The sequence below is a fragment of the Thermobia domestica genome, chromosome 1 (genome assembly GCF_964235325.1).
Source record: "Thermobia domestica chromosome 1, izTheDome1.hap1.1, whole genome shotgun sequence".
Taxonomy (NCBI): Eukaryota; Metazoa; Arthropoda; class Insecta; order Zygentoma; family Lepismatidae; genus Thermobia; species Thermobia domestica.
The window spans coordinates 34,922,182-34,939,559 of NC_137454.1; the positions used below are offsets into that span (position 1 = coordinate 34,922,182).

General features: G+C 35.1%; 1 protein-coding gene across 1 annotated transcript in view; it reads left to right on the forward strand.

The window, feature by feature from the left end:
- Positions 1 to 15,278, forward strand: part of LOC145684417 (pyruvate dehydrogenase phosphatase regulatory subunit, mitochondrial-like) — a 79,575-nt gene extending 64,297 nt beyond the window's left edge. The window contains exons 15-17 of the mRNA XM_081756759.1: positions 1,964 to 2,110; positions 8,425 to 8,597; positions 12,648 to 15,278. Coding sequence (XP_081612885.1) covers positions 1,964 to 2,110; positions 8,425 to 8,597; positions 12,648 to 12,909 — 582 coding nt within the window. The 3' untranslated portion in view covers positions 12,910 to 15,278. The remainder of the gene's footprint in view (positions 1 to 1,963; positions 2,111 to 8,424; positions 8,598 to 12,647) is intronic.
- Positions 15,279 to 17,378: the final 2,100 nt, after the last annotated feature.

The following is a 17,378-nucleotide window of genomic DNA, read 5'->3' on the forward strand; positions in this document are numbered from 1 at the left end:
AGCGCGTTACCAGCGTGGGGCCCAGATAGCTGGCGCAATTGAAAAAGTCCACCATTTTAGATTGAAAACATCTATTTCCAATAACTTTGCTCTCTCATTTTTTTCGTATCTTTATCCATAGCGAAATTGACCTATATGGGCCTATGAATCTGGACTTTTGGACTAGATATATATATATATGTATGTATGGACCCGATACATACATACGTGTATATATATATATATATATATATATAATTAGTAAGAAACTCTCAGAGAAATAATTTCAGAAATGTGGCTGTAGACTAATATTCGTTATTTACTTTTGTTAGACTTATATTTGTATTCATTAGGAAGTGAGTGAATATAATGTGTATAATTAAATCGAGACGTTGCTTGTGTGGGAATTGCACGTTGGTGCATAGATATTTACTCATTTATTAACAAGATTCCAAATGAAATGAAATGAAATCTTTCAATTTTACTTCCCACGGTTATGCCAGGTAGGCTAAAGGAGACGGTAATGGTAAGAAATGAAGGCAATGGTGGAATGAAGAAAGTGGGAGGAAACGGGAGAAAACCAACACACACGGTGTTTCTACATCATAAAATTTACTTGATTTGAGCGGGGATCGAACCAAGGACCCCACGTACCAGAGATAAACTTTCTACCACTGAATCACCGCGGCCTCAACAAGGTTCGGGATACAGTTCATTGGGATAGATAGGAGTGAAGTAAAGGCATATTTGTAAATGTGGTCAGAAAAGTGGTACTTACAAAATATATTTTAACTTTCTTTCGATAGTTTATACTATTTGTTATAGTTATATGAAGGCGAAACTGTGTCCAATAATGAATAATTTGTGAAGATATTTATCTAATATATGGCGATTTAGGTGAGGTATCTAAGATGAAAAGTTTAATATTAATTGTATAAGTGTGGGAGATTAGAGCAAAGTTAATCAAATATGTATGATTAGGAATTGTTGTGAATTTTCATTCATGCAGTGGATGTTATAAAGTATCTATGTGAGCTTGTTACGGAGCGCTGCATAAATACTGACTAATAATGGTATGATGTATGAATAAAGAGAATGGTTATGTAAGGTTACATCATGTGAAGTCGGAGAATTAAAACGCATAAATCAAATGCTGTTAGTTATGTATTTTTAATAGCGTAGAACTGTATAATTGTAAAAGTATGTATATGTGCAAATCCGATTATTATACGTCGGAGTATATATAAAAGAGAAATGAACTTTAAGTATAAGAAAGATACCTTCCTTACCTATTGAAAGATAGTATATATAGAGAACCATTCAGAACAGTTGTGAAGCCATTTTGCACTGGAAACTGTTAACAATCGGCACAGGAAGGCAGTTGGACAGAACCGTTCCATCCGTTCCATCTCATCATTTGCCAGGCATGACTGAGGAAATATCCTAGATAGTCTCAGTCCGAATGACCGGTCGTGAGATTCGAGTCAGTAACCTGATTGCGAATGTTCTAGTTTGGTTTAGTTGGAAAATATCAGAGAAAGATCTTTGGAAGGCCAAAAAGAAGGTGTAGAAAATAGAATTGTAGGAACTGAGTAGGTAATTATCTGCATTGGACTGAATTAATATTGGATGCTTTTCTTTAGAGGGCCTTTGTGTCTGCAGTGATAACCCTTGGATTTCGTAAGCTAAGAGTCAGCCTTCTTACTCTTTTTTTATTATTATTATTATTATTAACGATGATGAATATGGGGTAAAGAAAAATAATTTGTCCACACATTAAAAGGATTAAAATTCTGAAGATACTGTTCATCTACTGTTATTATCCAGTGCAGCGTTCCTTTTCTTTTTTAAACATCAACAAATTCTTTTGCTTCTATTTAGCGTATTCTAAGGAAATTTTTCGTAGTACTTGCTACAAGTTTGTTTCATGTTTTCCTTTGTTAGATCAGTATACCTAGTAAATTAAGTTATATTTCGGTTGCAGGTTGGAAGAGATTATGGCGCCAGGAATGTTGGTTATCTTACTCTCAGATTCCTGCGAATTGAGAAATTTATTCCGTTCTGGGCTGAAGAATTGGACAGCGTAACAACTCCATATGAAGTAGGACGAGGCTACAAAGTGAAGTTGGATGTAAGTTTATATTATTTAACACTTTTGATCTCAGGAGTACTTTAGTGGAGCATAGTTCTACCATTCGAAATATAGGTTGAAAATACACTTCTAAATATACTAATTTCGATTCAAGTTGGCAAGTTTCTTCTGTGAGGCTTTCTAATCAAGGTTAGCTTGGGATTATAATCAATCAGACAACTTCTGTGAAAGTTTTTGAAATTCTATGAAATATGAAGCTTTTCTTTGAAGAATAAGAACAATCTCTGTTGTTTGGAATTTAAATAAAAAAAAAAGGGGGGGTAAAGTCACTTCTCAAATAATTATAAAAAATATAGTGGTGGTATTTTATTATTATTATTATTATTATTATTATTATTATTTGTTTGCATCTATTCGAAAGTTATTGAGAAAAGACAATTCATCGGACGGAATCCATTTGTGTCTTGTCGATGATTCACAAATTTAAAGTTTGTTCTGCAGAAAAATGTATTTTAAGAAAAACATTTTTCTAACTAGTGTTCTACTTTCTTCCCACAAAGTAAAAGCACACACATACACACACTTACATATAAAATGTAATTATTAAAATGTGTAGAGAAATGGAGGTTGACATTTAATTTTTTTAAATTTTTTAAGGCTTATTAAAAAAGTAGAAAGATAACGTTTCATATCCTCCCCGTGGTCTCACGGCTGATAAAATGGTTAGTAATTGTAAGTTAATGGAAAATCTAAAGAAAAAAGATTTGATTGATTCAAGCGTCCATCACGAATCTCTAGCGTGCTGTGTCGGTAAGCAGAATCACTGAATACCTAGTGCTCTCCTGGAACAACTAACATATGTTTCACTCTTGAGATCGGTGCTTAGACAATCGGGCCATGCGGATTGTGCCACTACTTTTGTTGGGTTCGAACAACAACAGTATGGCTTTTCAGGGGAAGTTCCGTGTTACTATGGTAGCCATGAAAACATAATACTCATGTGTGCATTGAATGTTATGTTCATTCACCAATCATTTGTTTCGAGATTTTGTTTAGAATTTAGAATTTCTTTTCAGCAGCAGTACTATGTGAAACGAGATCCACGTTTAACGTGGTATACTTACCACTAGTCGTGTATGCGCGCTCGATAGTCATCTTGCAAATGTAGAAAGGGGGAGGGGGGTTTGGAAGCAAGGAAACTTACCTGAAACTATAATATTTCTTGGCGACTTCGTGCCTTATCAAAAGATTATATGGAGAGTAAAATCAGGTTTAATATACTAAATTTTGAAAATTCTCTTAAAGGAACATGCAAATCAACTGCGTTGGTGAGAGTAGTTGAGAATTAAAGCATAATCGATGTGACATGAAATTAAAATAAATTAGTCAAAAAAGAATTGCAAAAAGTTGTGAAATCTTCGTATCAAGATTTTCCAAAAGTATCGATAGCCCTTTCCAGTTTCAACTAACCGACTTCAAAAAAGGATATATGTCTTTTTCATGATTTTTTTTTCTATATTTGAAAAAGCATACTTTCCTGGTGGTCACAGATAAAGACCACTTTTGAATGGTTGACAGTGTTAATGCCATAATTGTGTGTGTGATCACATATAATAGGTGCACAGATTTTGATTATTATTTTCTTGTTTGAAAGAGGATAATTTCTAGTTGGTCCCATATAGAATTCATCAGGATGTAATAATAATCTTTAGAGCTATACCATGAAACTCCTCAACAGAAGATAGTGCTAATACCATGTGTATGTACACCTATAGTTCTGAAACGCGTATAAAAAATATATATACAGGGAGATTCACGAAATCCATGACAGGGCCTTAACTCAGCTCCTATTGCACAGAAATCTTTGAAACAAAAAAATTTATTACCAAAGTGCATGTGCCAAATCACGTGGTAATGCTTCTGAAATCAGGGGCGTCTCAGGAAAACCTCTGGGGGACAAATTCAAAATTTTAAGTGGAAACAGAGGTTAATTTTGCCCCCATTGAAACAATCACTAAATTTTGAACAACTTTCATACGAAACACTTTGCCATGTCTCTTACCATTTGGGAGCATACAAGCTCAATACGTTAATGCGAGAATTTCCGCATGCTGCAACTCAAAAGGAATAGCAAGTAATTGTTTAAAGCAAAGTACGAAAGTGCACATGAGGAAACAAAGGGTGCAATTTTCGAGAACAGTGGCGTCTCAGAAATACCTCTGTTGGGAGCAGCCAACTTCAAAATGCTAAATAGAAACAGAGGGTTGATTTTGCTTGCGTTAAAAGAAGTGTTAAATGTTGGATCACTTTCATAGGCGATAGTTCATGACAGTTGGTATCCTATGTCTGCTACAGAAGCTGAGTTGTTGGGCAAAAAAGATTATATGATTTACGGTGCTAGAACAAAACGAAATAAGAAACAATTGATCGAAACGAAGAAAGGAACGAATTTACTATTACCAAAGGGTTGAGCAAAACATGGAAGCATGAGCCTGGTTATTTACAATAGGGCAATTTCAGAAAGATGCGTACATATCTAAAGAATCGTCTTACCTTCTGTAGAATGTAGTAGATGCAGCCTTTGCTTCACAACATTTCAAAGTGGTGTCCACGAACAACAGTACAGCGATTTATTCGCTGTACATAATTACGAGCAATAGCTTCAAGCTCGGCTATGTTGATGTTCCGGATTGGGGTTGTAGTGCTCTGTTTTATATTGAGAATTGCAGTTGGTCTATTCATAACAGGGCCCTTAATTCGACCCCAGAAAAAAATAACCCACACAAGCAAATCGGGAGACCTCGAAGAAAACTGTGAATTGGAACCTCTTCCGATCCAGCGTTGCAGAAATATAACTCTTCCCTGCAGATGCCAGCGTTATATGCTGGACAGCCATCTAATTGAAACCACATCGTTTGATGTATATGTAGAGGTGCATTTTCCAATAGCAGCTGTAGATGGTCCCGTAAGAAATCATGAAACATTACACCTCTTAAATAACCCTCAAAAAATAATAACACAAAGACCGGAGTCCCTAGAATTCCACCCAACACATTAATGCTGCATTGTCGTTGCCGATTGACTTCTCACATCACTGCAGAGTGTGCTTCATCAGTTCATATAATGAAGACTACGAAATTCTAATGTTTTCACAATTGGTTGACTACCGAGCTACATAACAGAAGCCGTGAATAGCAGTCAGCATCACTTAGTTTGTGATGCAGAGAAAGATCGTACGGACGAAAGTTCTATTTTCACAGAATACGCAGTACACTAGCTTGACCGATACCACGCTCTCGTACGATCTGTCGTGAAGTTACTTTGTACATATGCATTCACTGCAGCAGCTGCAAGTACATCAATGTCAATGTTTTCATTTTGTATGACTTCTCTCCAGACACCGTAGCTTCGACGAAAGTTTCCTGTCTGCCGCAATCGTGCTGCTAATTTCCGCAGAAGATTATAGGAAATAGCTTTGCCGTTCTGGATAGCGTGCAACGTGTAATCTATAATCTGCAGCCCTATAATTTTGCCTGTATTCCCCTAAAACCATTAGCATTCGGAATGCCTCCAAATTCTTATACGTCATGAATGTTATTATTTATTACCGATACCGACACTTCTTACTAAAATCACTCAATGCTTCTTTCAACGCAAGCAAAATTATTTGAAATTGTGAAGTTGGCCGCCCCCAATAGAGACGTCACTATTTTCGAAATTGCTTCCTCATGTACACTTTCGTACTTCGCTTTAGTTTTAAACAATTACTCGCTATTCTTTTGAGTTGCAGCATGCGGAAATCCTCGCATTAACGTATTATGCTCCCAAACGGTAAGAGACATGGCAAAAAGTGTTTCCTCTGAAAGTTGTTCAAAATTTAATGATTGTTTCAATGGGGGTAAAATTAACCTCTATTTCCATTTAAAATTTTGCAGTTGTCCCCCAAAGAGGAGTTGCTCCTGATTTCAGAAGCATCACCACGCGATTTAGCACATGCACTTCGGTAATAAAATTTTTTGTTTCAAAGATTTCTGTGCAATAGGAGGTGAGTTAAGGTCCTGTTATGGATTTCGTGAATCACCCTATATATATATATATATATATATATATATATATATATATATATATATATATATATATATATATATATATATATATATATATATATATATATAGGGTGACTGGTAATTCGGTGCATTCCTTGCAAGGGGATATTCTACAAGAACACTGAAACATTTTTGTCTATATGAACCGGGGGTCGCAAATCAATAATTTCTGAGTAATTTGCACATGTCTGATTTTTTTGAAATTTGCCGCTTAACGAGAGGTGCGCGACAAAGCTAAACCCTGACCCACCTACATATATCGTAGAGAACTGAAATTTTGTGTGTGTAATCCTACACACCTACGTAGGTTATGTGCTAATGTACAACGTGTAACTGCACCGTTGCTGTGCACCGAACATGAAGTTAAGGTGCAGTGGTCCAAAATCCATTACTGCACCTCAGAAAAAAGCGTGGCAACGTCGCAGAACTACTTGCCCCTAGGAAATGACTGCATGGTTAAGAAAAGATGGAATGAAGATGGTATGTGGTCAAGAGAAAACGCGAACTATGACGAATTTCATACCCAGGGTCGTGTATCTGTCTGGCAAACATTCGAGCAGTGAACGGGTGCGTTGTTTTCCAGGAGGCGGACACCTTTTGTCAGCATGCCACACTCTGGGACTTTACAGAAATTCGGAACGCACTCAGCAGTTAAGTATAGCCTGGTAATTGTGTACACTTTGCCTGGAAAGCTGGTAGTAATACCTCATGCTGATCCCAAATAAACGTGAACATCACTTTGGTTGCTCAGAATTGAACACGGACTTCCTTTGGTGGTGGTACGTCGGCACCCTGTCGTTGGTTTGACTGAATTTTCGATGGTTTTGTTCACTCCCACCAGGCGAAGGCCGGAATGCTACCTTCTAGAAGGCCAGGGCAATTCCTTCCCAAATCCTAGACCTACCTGAAAGACCGATGTGACCCCGGAGTTGAAGGTCCAAACCCTTCCTTGAGTCATCCCCTTGCATAAATACACATGTAAATAAATAAATGAATAAATAAATAAATAAATAGTGATCGAATACACCTATTACCATCTTGAAAGGAAGTCCTTGTTCAACTCTGAGCAACTAAAGTGATGATCATATTTATTTGGGATCAGCATCGGGCATTACTACTTGCTTACCGTTCAAAGCGTACCACAATGACCAGTATATACTATGCTTCACTGCTGCTTGCCTTCTGGGATTCTGTGAAATCCCAGACTGTGGCACACTGGCAAAAGGTGTCCGCCTCCTGGAAAACAACGCCCTCGTTCACTGCTCGATTGTTGGCCAGACAGATACACGACCCTAGGTATGAAATTCGTCATAGTTCGCGTTTTCTCTTGACCACATACCATCTTCATTCCACTTCTTCCCAACCATGAAGTCGTTTCTTAGGGGCAAGTACTTCTTTTTTAATTGCCAGGCTGTTGCTGAGGTGCAGTGATGGATTTTCGACCACTACCCCTCACTTCACGTTTGGAGCTATAACACAACAACGGTGCAGAGTTACGAGGTGTACATTACTACATGACCTACATAGGTATGCAGGATTACACTTACAAAATTTCAGCGCTCTACGATATGTGGAAGTGGGTCAAGGTAAAGCTTTGTCGCGCACCTCTCGTTAACCGCCAAATTTAAAAGAAATCACACATGTGCAAACTACTCAGAAACTATTGATTTGCGACTCCCGTTTCATATAGGTTTCATATGTTCCAAAATACTTGTAGAATATCCCCTTGCAAGGAATGCATCGAATTACCAGTCACCCTGTGTATATATATATGGTCACGCATGTTTCGTAACCAACCAATTTTATAGGAAGTTAGTGACATGCGTTTAGTTTTGATATCTGATTAAATTATTTGGGTAATGAAAGAGTGGAATGATTAAATCACCTTAAAAAAAAGAAGAAAGAAAAAAAAGAAACTTCAAATACGCACTAAAAAACAATAAAACCGATTTCAATAAAAGCGCTAAAAAGTAGAATATAAGAATAATAATAAAGAGCTTAAAAAAAGAAAATAATTTATTGTATGTTTTCCATATAAAAAAAAATAGATTTCAAGTTTGTTCCAAGTCTAATAGATTAAGCCTCATAAAATTACCGTCTAAACTAATTTTATATTAGGCTCTTTATTATTATTATCTTGTGCTTTTTAGCGCATTTGTTGAAGTCGGTTGATACATATTTTGTTTTTGTTATTTTTTAAATTTATTGTAGTACTCGTGAATATTATCATCTTTCTTTTTCTTCCAGAAAGAATATTTTATTGGAAAATTCGCATTGCAAAAACAGAAACAACAGGGTGTCACTAAAAGACTTGTACTGTTTCAACTAGAAGATATTGATCCAGATAAAGATACGTGGCCATGGGGTGGAGAGCCTGTGTACAGAAATAATGAATACGTTGGATTTACTACATCTGCTGGGTAATTAACACACACATATATATAAATATACTGCATTGTTTATTCAATTAAGTATGCGTAACTTATACAGGGTATATAATACATACATGAAACAAATCTTTGTTAATAGCACGAACGAAGGACATTAGTCAACTGTTATAGAGTCTACTTCTTTCAATGTTTTGGCTGTATTCGATAGCGTATTAACGAAGTAATGAAAAGATTTTAAAGGCATTTCCAAGCTTATTGTATCAATACTAATTTTCTAATAAAAGTAATCAAAGAATCCATATATTATACGTAAAGGCCCTAGTACTGTTTTTTTTTATTATTATTTTTTTTCTTTTTCTATTTTCTTCTTTTTTTTTAAATCGAAAATACCCTCATTCCTTGTAGGTTTGAAATATCCTCCTTCCTTGTTATATTTCGAAAAATAGAAAATGAAATCTTTGATTTTTACGTCCCACGGTTATGCCGGTTAGGCTAAAGGAGACGGTGAATATGAGAAATGAATGAAATGGTGGAATGAAGAAAGTGGGAGGAAACGGGAGAACCCCGAGAAAACCCACGCACATGGTGTTTATCCACCACAAATATCACTTGGCGGGAGCAGGGTTTGAACCCGGGTCGAAAAATAGAATCTTGACTTGTTCTCTCAGATGTTCTGAAAGTAAGTAATTTGACAATTATGGAGAAACGAAATCATCATTTTCACGTTTTATAATTTTGGTATATATACATGAGTAAGTAAATACTGAATAGATTGCTGGAATAAGAAACTGTTAAAAAACGGAAGATTCCAACGAGCATAGTGTTAATTGTATCACCTGGAATTGAAGCTATGTTCCTTTACAGCAACAATGAAAGCTTTTAATAACGTTTGATTGCGTGTCTCATAATATATTTTCCAGGAAATAAGATACATATAAATGAGTGTTCTATTCTCAATTAATTCGGACATAAAGTTGTTTGAATTTTTATTAATAAGCGAAGGAAGTAGGTTTGCGCATTATAAATCTACGTTACCGATACTTCACGACCGCTAACTTAACTAGCTGGAACTAGTTTCTTTGAGACAAATTTCTGAATATCAAAATATATTTAAACGTTGAATTTTTGAAATTTTTAGTTTTGTTATATATTAATAGCAATGTCTGTGAACAAAAACTTCAGATTCAAATTGAAAGCGCCTATGTTTGTGACTCTTAATCTCTTGAACCACCCGACCGATCTCGATCAAATTTTTGACGTAGACTCAGTTCTGGTCTGGGAGTGTTTTTAGTTATTCACTTTAACGGTAGAACTTAGAGGAGGGAAATTATAAAAAGTAAATAAAACTTAATAACTTTTGAACCAAACAAACAATCTTAATCAAATTTTCAACATAGATGACGTTCGTGCCTGGATGGATTTTACCATTTCACTTTGACGGAATAACGTAGGGATGGGGAGGAAAGGGAAATATACAAAAATCAATAAATATAAAAATAAAAGTGACAATGTTCGTGAGTTAATAATTCTTGAAGCACCTGATCGATCTCAATCAAATTTTCAACATAGATAAACTTTAAACCTGGGAAGGTTTTTATTATTTCGTTTTGATGGTAGGAGTTAGGAAAGGGAAAGGGAGAAGGGTAAATATATGAAAATGAATAAAACTTAATAACTCTTGAACCACCCGACCGATCTCGATCAAACTTTAAACATAGATAAGGTTGGGATGTTTTCATCATTTTTCTTTGACTCCACAATGTAGGGGAGGGGAATGGGGCATTAAAAAAAATAAAAGTGACTGTCTTTGTGACTTCATCACGCTTAAACCATCGAACCGATCTTAATCAAATTATCAACATAGATGAGATTCGGACCTGGGGTGATTTTTATCATACCCCTTTTGACGGTAGAACTTAGGGTAGGAGGAGGGGAGGAGAGAGAGATATATAAAAATAAATAAAACTTAATAACTCTTGAACCACCTGACCGATCTCGATCAAATTTTCAACATTGTTGTCTGAATGATTGAATTTATATACATTCACTTTGACGGTAGAACCTAGGGGAGGGGGACGGGAGAATATATATAAATTCAATCATTCAGACAATAGTGTCCTGCTCTTGCGCAGGACGTGCGGCTTTGCTAGTTATTATTATTACTATTCGTAAATTGCTGGAATACGAATCGTAGTAATCGAAATATAAATTGAAATACAAAGTTAAGAACCTAAACTTCCCTGTGTTACAGCCCAGAAGGTTTATGAGCAAGTACACTTTTAATTTAATGATACGTGAACAGCATGTGTGGTCGCATCACTGTTTTGCTTTGTAGGCGGGAGTTCAGTCTTAATTTCTTAACGATGCTGGGTCAGCACAAGGAATTCTACATCTCTACCGGGAATCAAACTCAGAACTCTCTCTCTCTCTATTTCAAAGAAGCACTTGCTAATGATGTGGCTATGCAGCAACCTATACTGGTAACAGGCTTTTCAATGCTCCTATATTTCCTATTTTTCATATATATTTGCATCGCTTCCTATAAACTCATAGATTTCCTACGTATTAAGGAAACCCCCTATATTTTTGTGGCATTGCTACTTCCACTTGTGAAAATAACACAAGGAAATAAGGTGTGGGGAACATTTTGTCTCCACAGTAGTGTGGTTGAATGGAGACTCTTCTGTGTTTCGTCCTTTTCTTCTCATTGTCTAAAGATAATTCGACCAAACAATATACAGTTAGCGCAAAAAGTATTCATACATCTACAAACTGGAACAAAAAATAAACTAGTTTCGTCATATTCATTAAAAAGTTCTATGGTGCATTTGGTGTAACAAATACTTCTCAGTGGCTAATCGTGCAAAGAGTGCTCTTGTACAGCACGCGTCTACAAAAACTCATATTAGAAAACTCAAAATTGAGAAGTGCACAACAATGTATATTTACGGTTCACGATTGGCAAATGTCATTGAACAGTCATGTATCTCACAATCACTGGAACAAAACCCATATTGACAAAGTCGTTATCGCTGAGGCCTTGTGGGCTGCTAAATTTGCTGCATCGGGTTACGGCTATAATTCTTGTGAAGACATCAGTGTTTTTTTTTTAAAAAAAAGAATGTTTTCAGACAGTTTAATTGCTAAGTATTTTCAGTTTCGTAAGACTAAGTTGTCATATTCAATATCGGAAATAATTGAAATGTTCTTTTTTCACAGCTTCACGAAACCACCTATATTTTTCGTCGTGATGTCCTATATATATATTCATTAGCATTGGAAAGCCTGTGGTAATGAAAGCCAGAAATAACGGCGTTTAAAGCTCTATCACACAGTTGAACACCTCTGGCGTGTGAGGTCCCTGGTTCGATCCCAACTCCTGCAAAGTGAGCTTTGCGATGAATAAACACCGTGTAGATGGGTTTTCTCGGGGTTCTCCCGTTTCCTTCCACTCATCATTCCACTATTCATCCACTCTCATTTGCACCGTCTCCTCTAGCCTCAGTGCATAATCGTAAGACTTCAAAGTTAAAAAAAAATTGTTCCTTTCCTGATGTTTTTCGAACAATTAATCCTCATCAGAATGGCAGTTTCAGGGCACATAAATAAATGTTAATATTTTTAAAAAGCTATACTTGGTGTATGTTAAAGTTTTAATGAACATGTGTGAGTTCATTTTAGAAATGAGTGTCAGCTTTTTTTTTTTTTTTAATTCATTAATTACTGGACGATTGAACGTAACCGATACTGACAGCATAAATGTAAAAGAAAACATAATGTAAAAGAAAACATTTGAGTTGATTTGAGTTGATTTTGAGGTTATCGTCCCGTTCAGCAGCGAGGCTATATGAGACGTGGACCTACTAATTAACGTGGAATCCGAACCACATGAGCTCCCGCCGGCAATCGAACCCGGGTCTCCCACACCAAAGGCGCGTATGCTAACCGCTTAGCCACGGAGGAGCTCAAGAAAACATTTGAGTAGCATGTATTTGTTTTTCTTCCTTTTGTTAATATTACCAAAGTAAGCAAATTTAATGATTTTTTTTTTTTTTTTTTTTTTTTAAATTCTGATTGCAGGTATGGTTTTACTCTGAACAAATTGATCTGCCTTGGCTTTATTAGACACCCGTCACACAGAGAAGGAGGATCCGCGTCCGTGGTCACAACTGACTTTATAATGAGTAAAGACGCTCATTATGAGATCGATATTGCAGGGAGACGAGTGGCTGTAAAACCTCATATCCACCCTCCGCATATACCAGTAATTACTATGGATGGAATGAGTTTGCGATACAAACCCAAGATACGAGAAGCAGTAGTCAGTGCCAAGACTAGCTAAATGAGTGTTTGAGGAAGTCGAAAAGGAAAACTATTTTTAATACTGTTTTCTTTGAATAGATTGGTGGATCATAATTAAGGCGTTATTTGCAGAAGGATTACTTACATTGAAAAGTTAAAGGTGTATATAAAAAAAAAAAAAAAAAAAAAAAATCAAATATTGTTGAGTTAAGGCAGAAGAGCTTTGTTACAGCAAGACAATTTAATAATTCCATCTTTCGTGCAGGACTCAGTGGCTACAAATGGATTCCCGCAGAGATCAGATTATGCATTAAAGCTTAGGTTGAGTCCCTGCTACTGAAAAAGGATTTAAGAGCGAACAAATGAGGAACGAAATGAAGATTTTTGTATGTCGCTCTGTGTTAGGGAATGTAATTCTGCTCTTATTTCTGTTATCCCAATGTCGTAGTGTGATGCAGGTATTCGAAATTACTTAAACAAGTATTGAAAACGTATTTCCTGTTTACATTTATTCGCGCGTAGATTGCATCTGTTCCTAGTGGTTGAGTTGAGTTGATTTTGAGGTTAACGTCCTGTTCAGCAGTGAGGCTTATATGAGGCGTGGACCTACTGATTAACGTGGAATCAGAACATGAGCTCCCACCGGAAATGGAGTCCGGATCTCCCACGCTAAAGGTGCGTACGGTAACTGCTTAGCCACGAAGAAGCTCTTGTTTCTAGTGGTGTTAGACACACTATCAGTATGCATTTTATTTTATTTTCTTTTGTCAAAAGTCTGTTGCACTGGTCGTAGCCTTGTCATCATTGGAAACATACCAATACTGCGTCAGCCATAACGAACCTTTTGGTCAATTGTTATTGCTGATTGCTCTTTGCACTCTTCAGTCTTGTTGATATGAAAACCTTTAATACTGATCAATATTGGTGCAGATTGTAAACGTACCTTCACAGATTCTATTACAAAAGATTCTTCTGATGATGAATTCACACTAGTTTCGACTTCTTAATGATAATTATTCTTTTTTCTATACCTTCATCCATGTCTTAATTCCTTTGTATTTCATCAAGTTTTCATATAGGAATTTTGTTTTTTGTTTCATATGAACTATATCATTAATACTCAAATTGTTATTTGCTTCCTTTACCTCTAAACTTTACGTATCTTGTAATATAAGTTACTTATTAACTAACACTCACCTGATGTATGTCTTGGAAATCACAATTAGAGCAGTATTTCTTGGTCTCAGCATAATCAGAGCAGTATAAGCATGATTTCTGCTCTCAGTCCTGGTGCCTTTGGCAGCCGATATTAATGAGGACCTTTGATTTTACAGTCCTTTTTACATTTTATTCAACCTAGTCTTTTTTTGACGGAAAACACTAAAATCAACAAAAAGTTATTAAAATGTTGGTGATCATTACACACACTAACTCAAAACTTAGCGGTACTCACATAAATACCATCTACTGTTTAGACACAGTTTCATACAATCCGTGGAATTCCATGAGCATATAATGGATAAGTGTTCGACAATCTTAACAAAATATGACCAGGTTGTTTCATTTCATTCTTCATTATTTTTTCGCTCTTTGAATACAATCTATATTTAACGTTACGAGACAGCTTTCAATGTGTCATCTCTCTTATATTAATGATGGATTGTTCTTTAATATTTATATATGTACTTGTAGGGATGTGCATATTTATGTACGGCATTCAAGGTGAGAAAGAGAAAATTTGACAGGGGAAATATTGCAACTTACCTCTTTCATGTTATGTCAAAATTTTCACAGTTCTTACATTCGTAATACAAACAATCGCTTTGTCTGGGAATAATAGGAAAAGATTATGATTAGTACTTATCGTTGAAAAATAAGAATTCTCTTTCGTAATTGTTGAATTAAAGCTTCGTTATCATTAACCCCTTGCGTTCCAGATGCCATTTTCTGATGTGCGTGCTGGGATACCAGGTTTTCATTTATTGTTAAAAGAGTGTCTAGATCGTTATATAGGGCATAGTTATTGTATGAAGTTCAGTAAATATACTTTTTGTGCACTCGCGCATGTGCATACACACACATACACACAAACATTTAAAATTATTTGCATTGAGGAACACTTGGGTTGAAAAAGGGAATTTTCGATGTTTTGAAGGGATTTTATGCTGCCTCAGGTTGTCAACACTGACCGGAGATCAGCTTTTTATTCTTTGCGACCTCGAAGATGTCAATTGTTGATTGTCCAAACAAATACATGTGTGTCGTAATTGAATGCTCTCTTATGCTTGACATCTACTGGAAGAAAACTTTTAAGGTGCTGCCACCTAAGGAGAAATAGTAGAACTAACTCGTGCCTTGCATCCACTAAAAAATTTCCTCATCTCTAGGATTAATACGACCCTCAATAAAGGATACGTATTCATTACATTCCCATGGATGTCACTGGTATTTTGCAACGGAGTATTTTGATATCCACACGGATGTCACCGGAACACAACGGGTTAATACTTACCTATTATGTGCTCTGGCAATTGCTAATCGGATCGTCATATTCCTGGTATGATTTCGATAGCCAATCCTGTTGACTTCGACAGCCAGACAATAGGAAGAGCTCTCTGACTTCACAATTTTTTACATTTTGTTTATTTTATTTATTTATTTATTTATTTTTAACAGAACACTAAAATAAGCAATATGTATTTGAGTATTCCAATTTTTATCGAGATTATCTTCGTCCAAATTTAACGTTAAGTATTTTGTTCTAATGTAATATGAATCAAACTCATTTTTTTCTACTGGTCATGACGGTCTCCTAATAACTTCGTTTTTCGTTAATAAATTTTATATGTATATAAATATGTCACCTTTCGTTCCATTTTTCTTTTTACAATCTATCTACAATTTCACTAAATTCATTCACAATTTATTCTCCACCAAAAAATCTATATCACCATCTTACAGTAATAAAATCATCACTTAATAAAAATCTTATTATTTTCGTTTGTTTGTATTTTAGGATTAGTTCTAAAAATAACATTAATATGATTTATATGCATTTTGCTACCAACAAGGCCTCTAACCAATCCAATTGAAGACGTTGTCAAAATTGGTTCCAGACTCACTACTATGTGTGTATTGCAAAAATCTTTCAGTTTGGACATAAAATTACGGAACACACATTATACATAAAAACATGGGATTCATCATTATTTGTGGAAGACTAAGTTTTTACTTTTATTTATTTATTTAACAGCTTGCAGCAAGAAACTTTAAAAAAATAAATAAATAAATAAATAAATAAAATAAAATAAAAAATAGCGAAAGACGTATCGGCTTGGTATTTACCATTTAATGACACTTATACTATGTAGTGTCCAAAACTTCATTTCCTGAAAGTTAAATCAAAGTAAAAATTTTTGTAACAAACGCCTTAATTTATATACCTCGTAACAGTTTAAAGGCAAATAGTCCTTTGTAGTTGTGTCCGTTTTGTTCATGATCCTAATAAGTTTAAAGTGGTCTTCATTATTTTCAGAGAGAGTGACTATGAAATTGCCAAAAATAATTTTAAAATGTATATTTCTACACCCGTTTATTAAATATAGTGTATCAGCCTCAGTGCTATTAATTTCTATTAAAATAGTTCAGGTATCTCAGGGTACAGAAATTACAGTGAAATTGTGGTCTTCCCCGTGTATCGAGCCCTGAGTACACATATCAAACGTAGATGTGTCAACCATTTGGCTAAACATGAACACTGTTAAGTATTGTCAGTCATAGTCTGATATATAGCGGGAAATAGACACATGTAAATCTCAGAATTGTGCACTTTCTTTATTGTATATTTACCTAATAATTTATAATATTCTTTAGATTTTATAATTATTTTTATTTGTGTTGTTATTTATATACTTCTATACTGTTTGACTAACGAAAAACAATTTTTGTAATGTTTAATATGTTTGCTTTTATTTCTTTCTCTTTCTGAGATGGTTCACATGTAAGTCAGAAAGATATATCGTCATTCTTTTAAACCGATTCAAACATTAAATATTGTTAATTGTATATTAGTTAGTAAAATTATGATTCTATTACATATGTTGAAGTAAGTCTAGTCAACATTATATCTTAGTATTGTGATTTTTCTACAATATTACGGTAATATTACATATAATAACATATGCAATATGCATTATAGTTTTGGTATTACTGGTCATTTGAGGAATGAAAAATATAATGTAGAATGAGTTTCAAGACAGTTTACAGAATCCATAATAGATCTGTGTCTGCTCAGATGTATCTCTCCATCGTTAGTGTAACGTCTTTTGAATTTTTTGAATGTTTTCAATGGAAATATAAAGTGACATATAGAGCCAGATGAAGCGTACCGTATTAAAAATGCATTGTCGAATTTAAAATCTCCTTTCAACAATTTCACGTAAGTAGGTATGCGTAAGTCCCTTTTGTTTTTAAAAACTGGGTCATCAGACTAGTATGTATGTGTGTGTG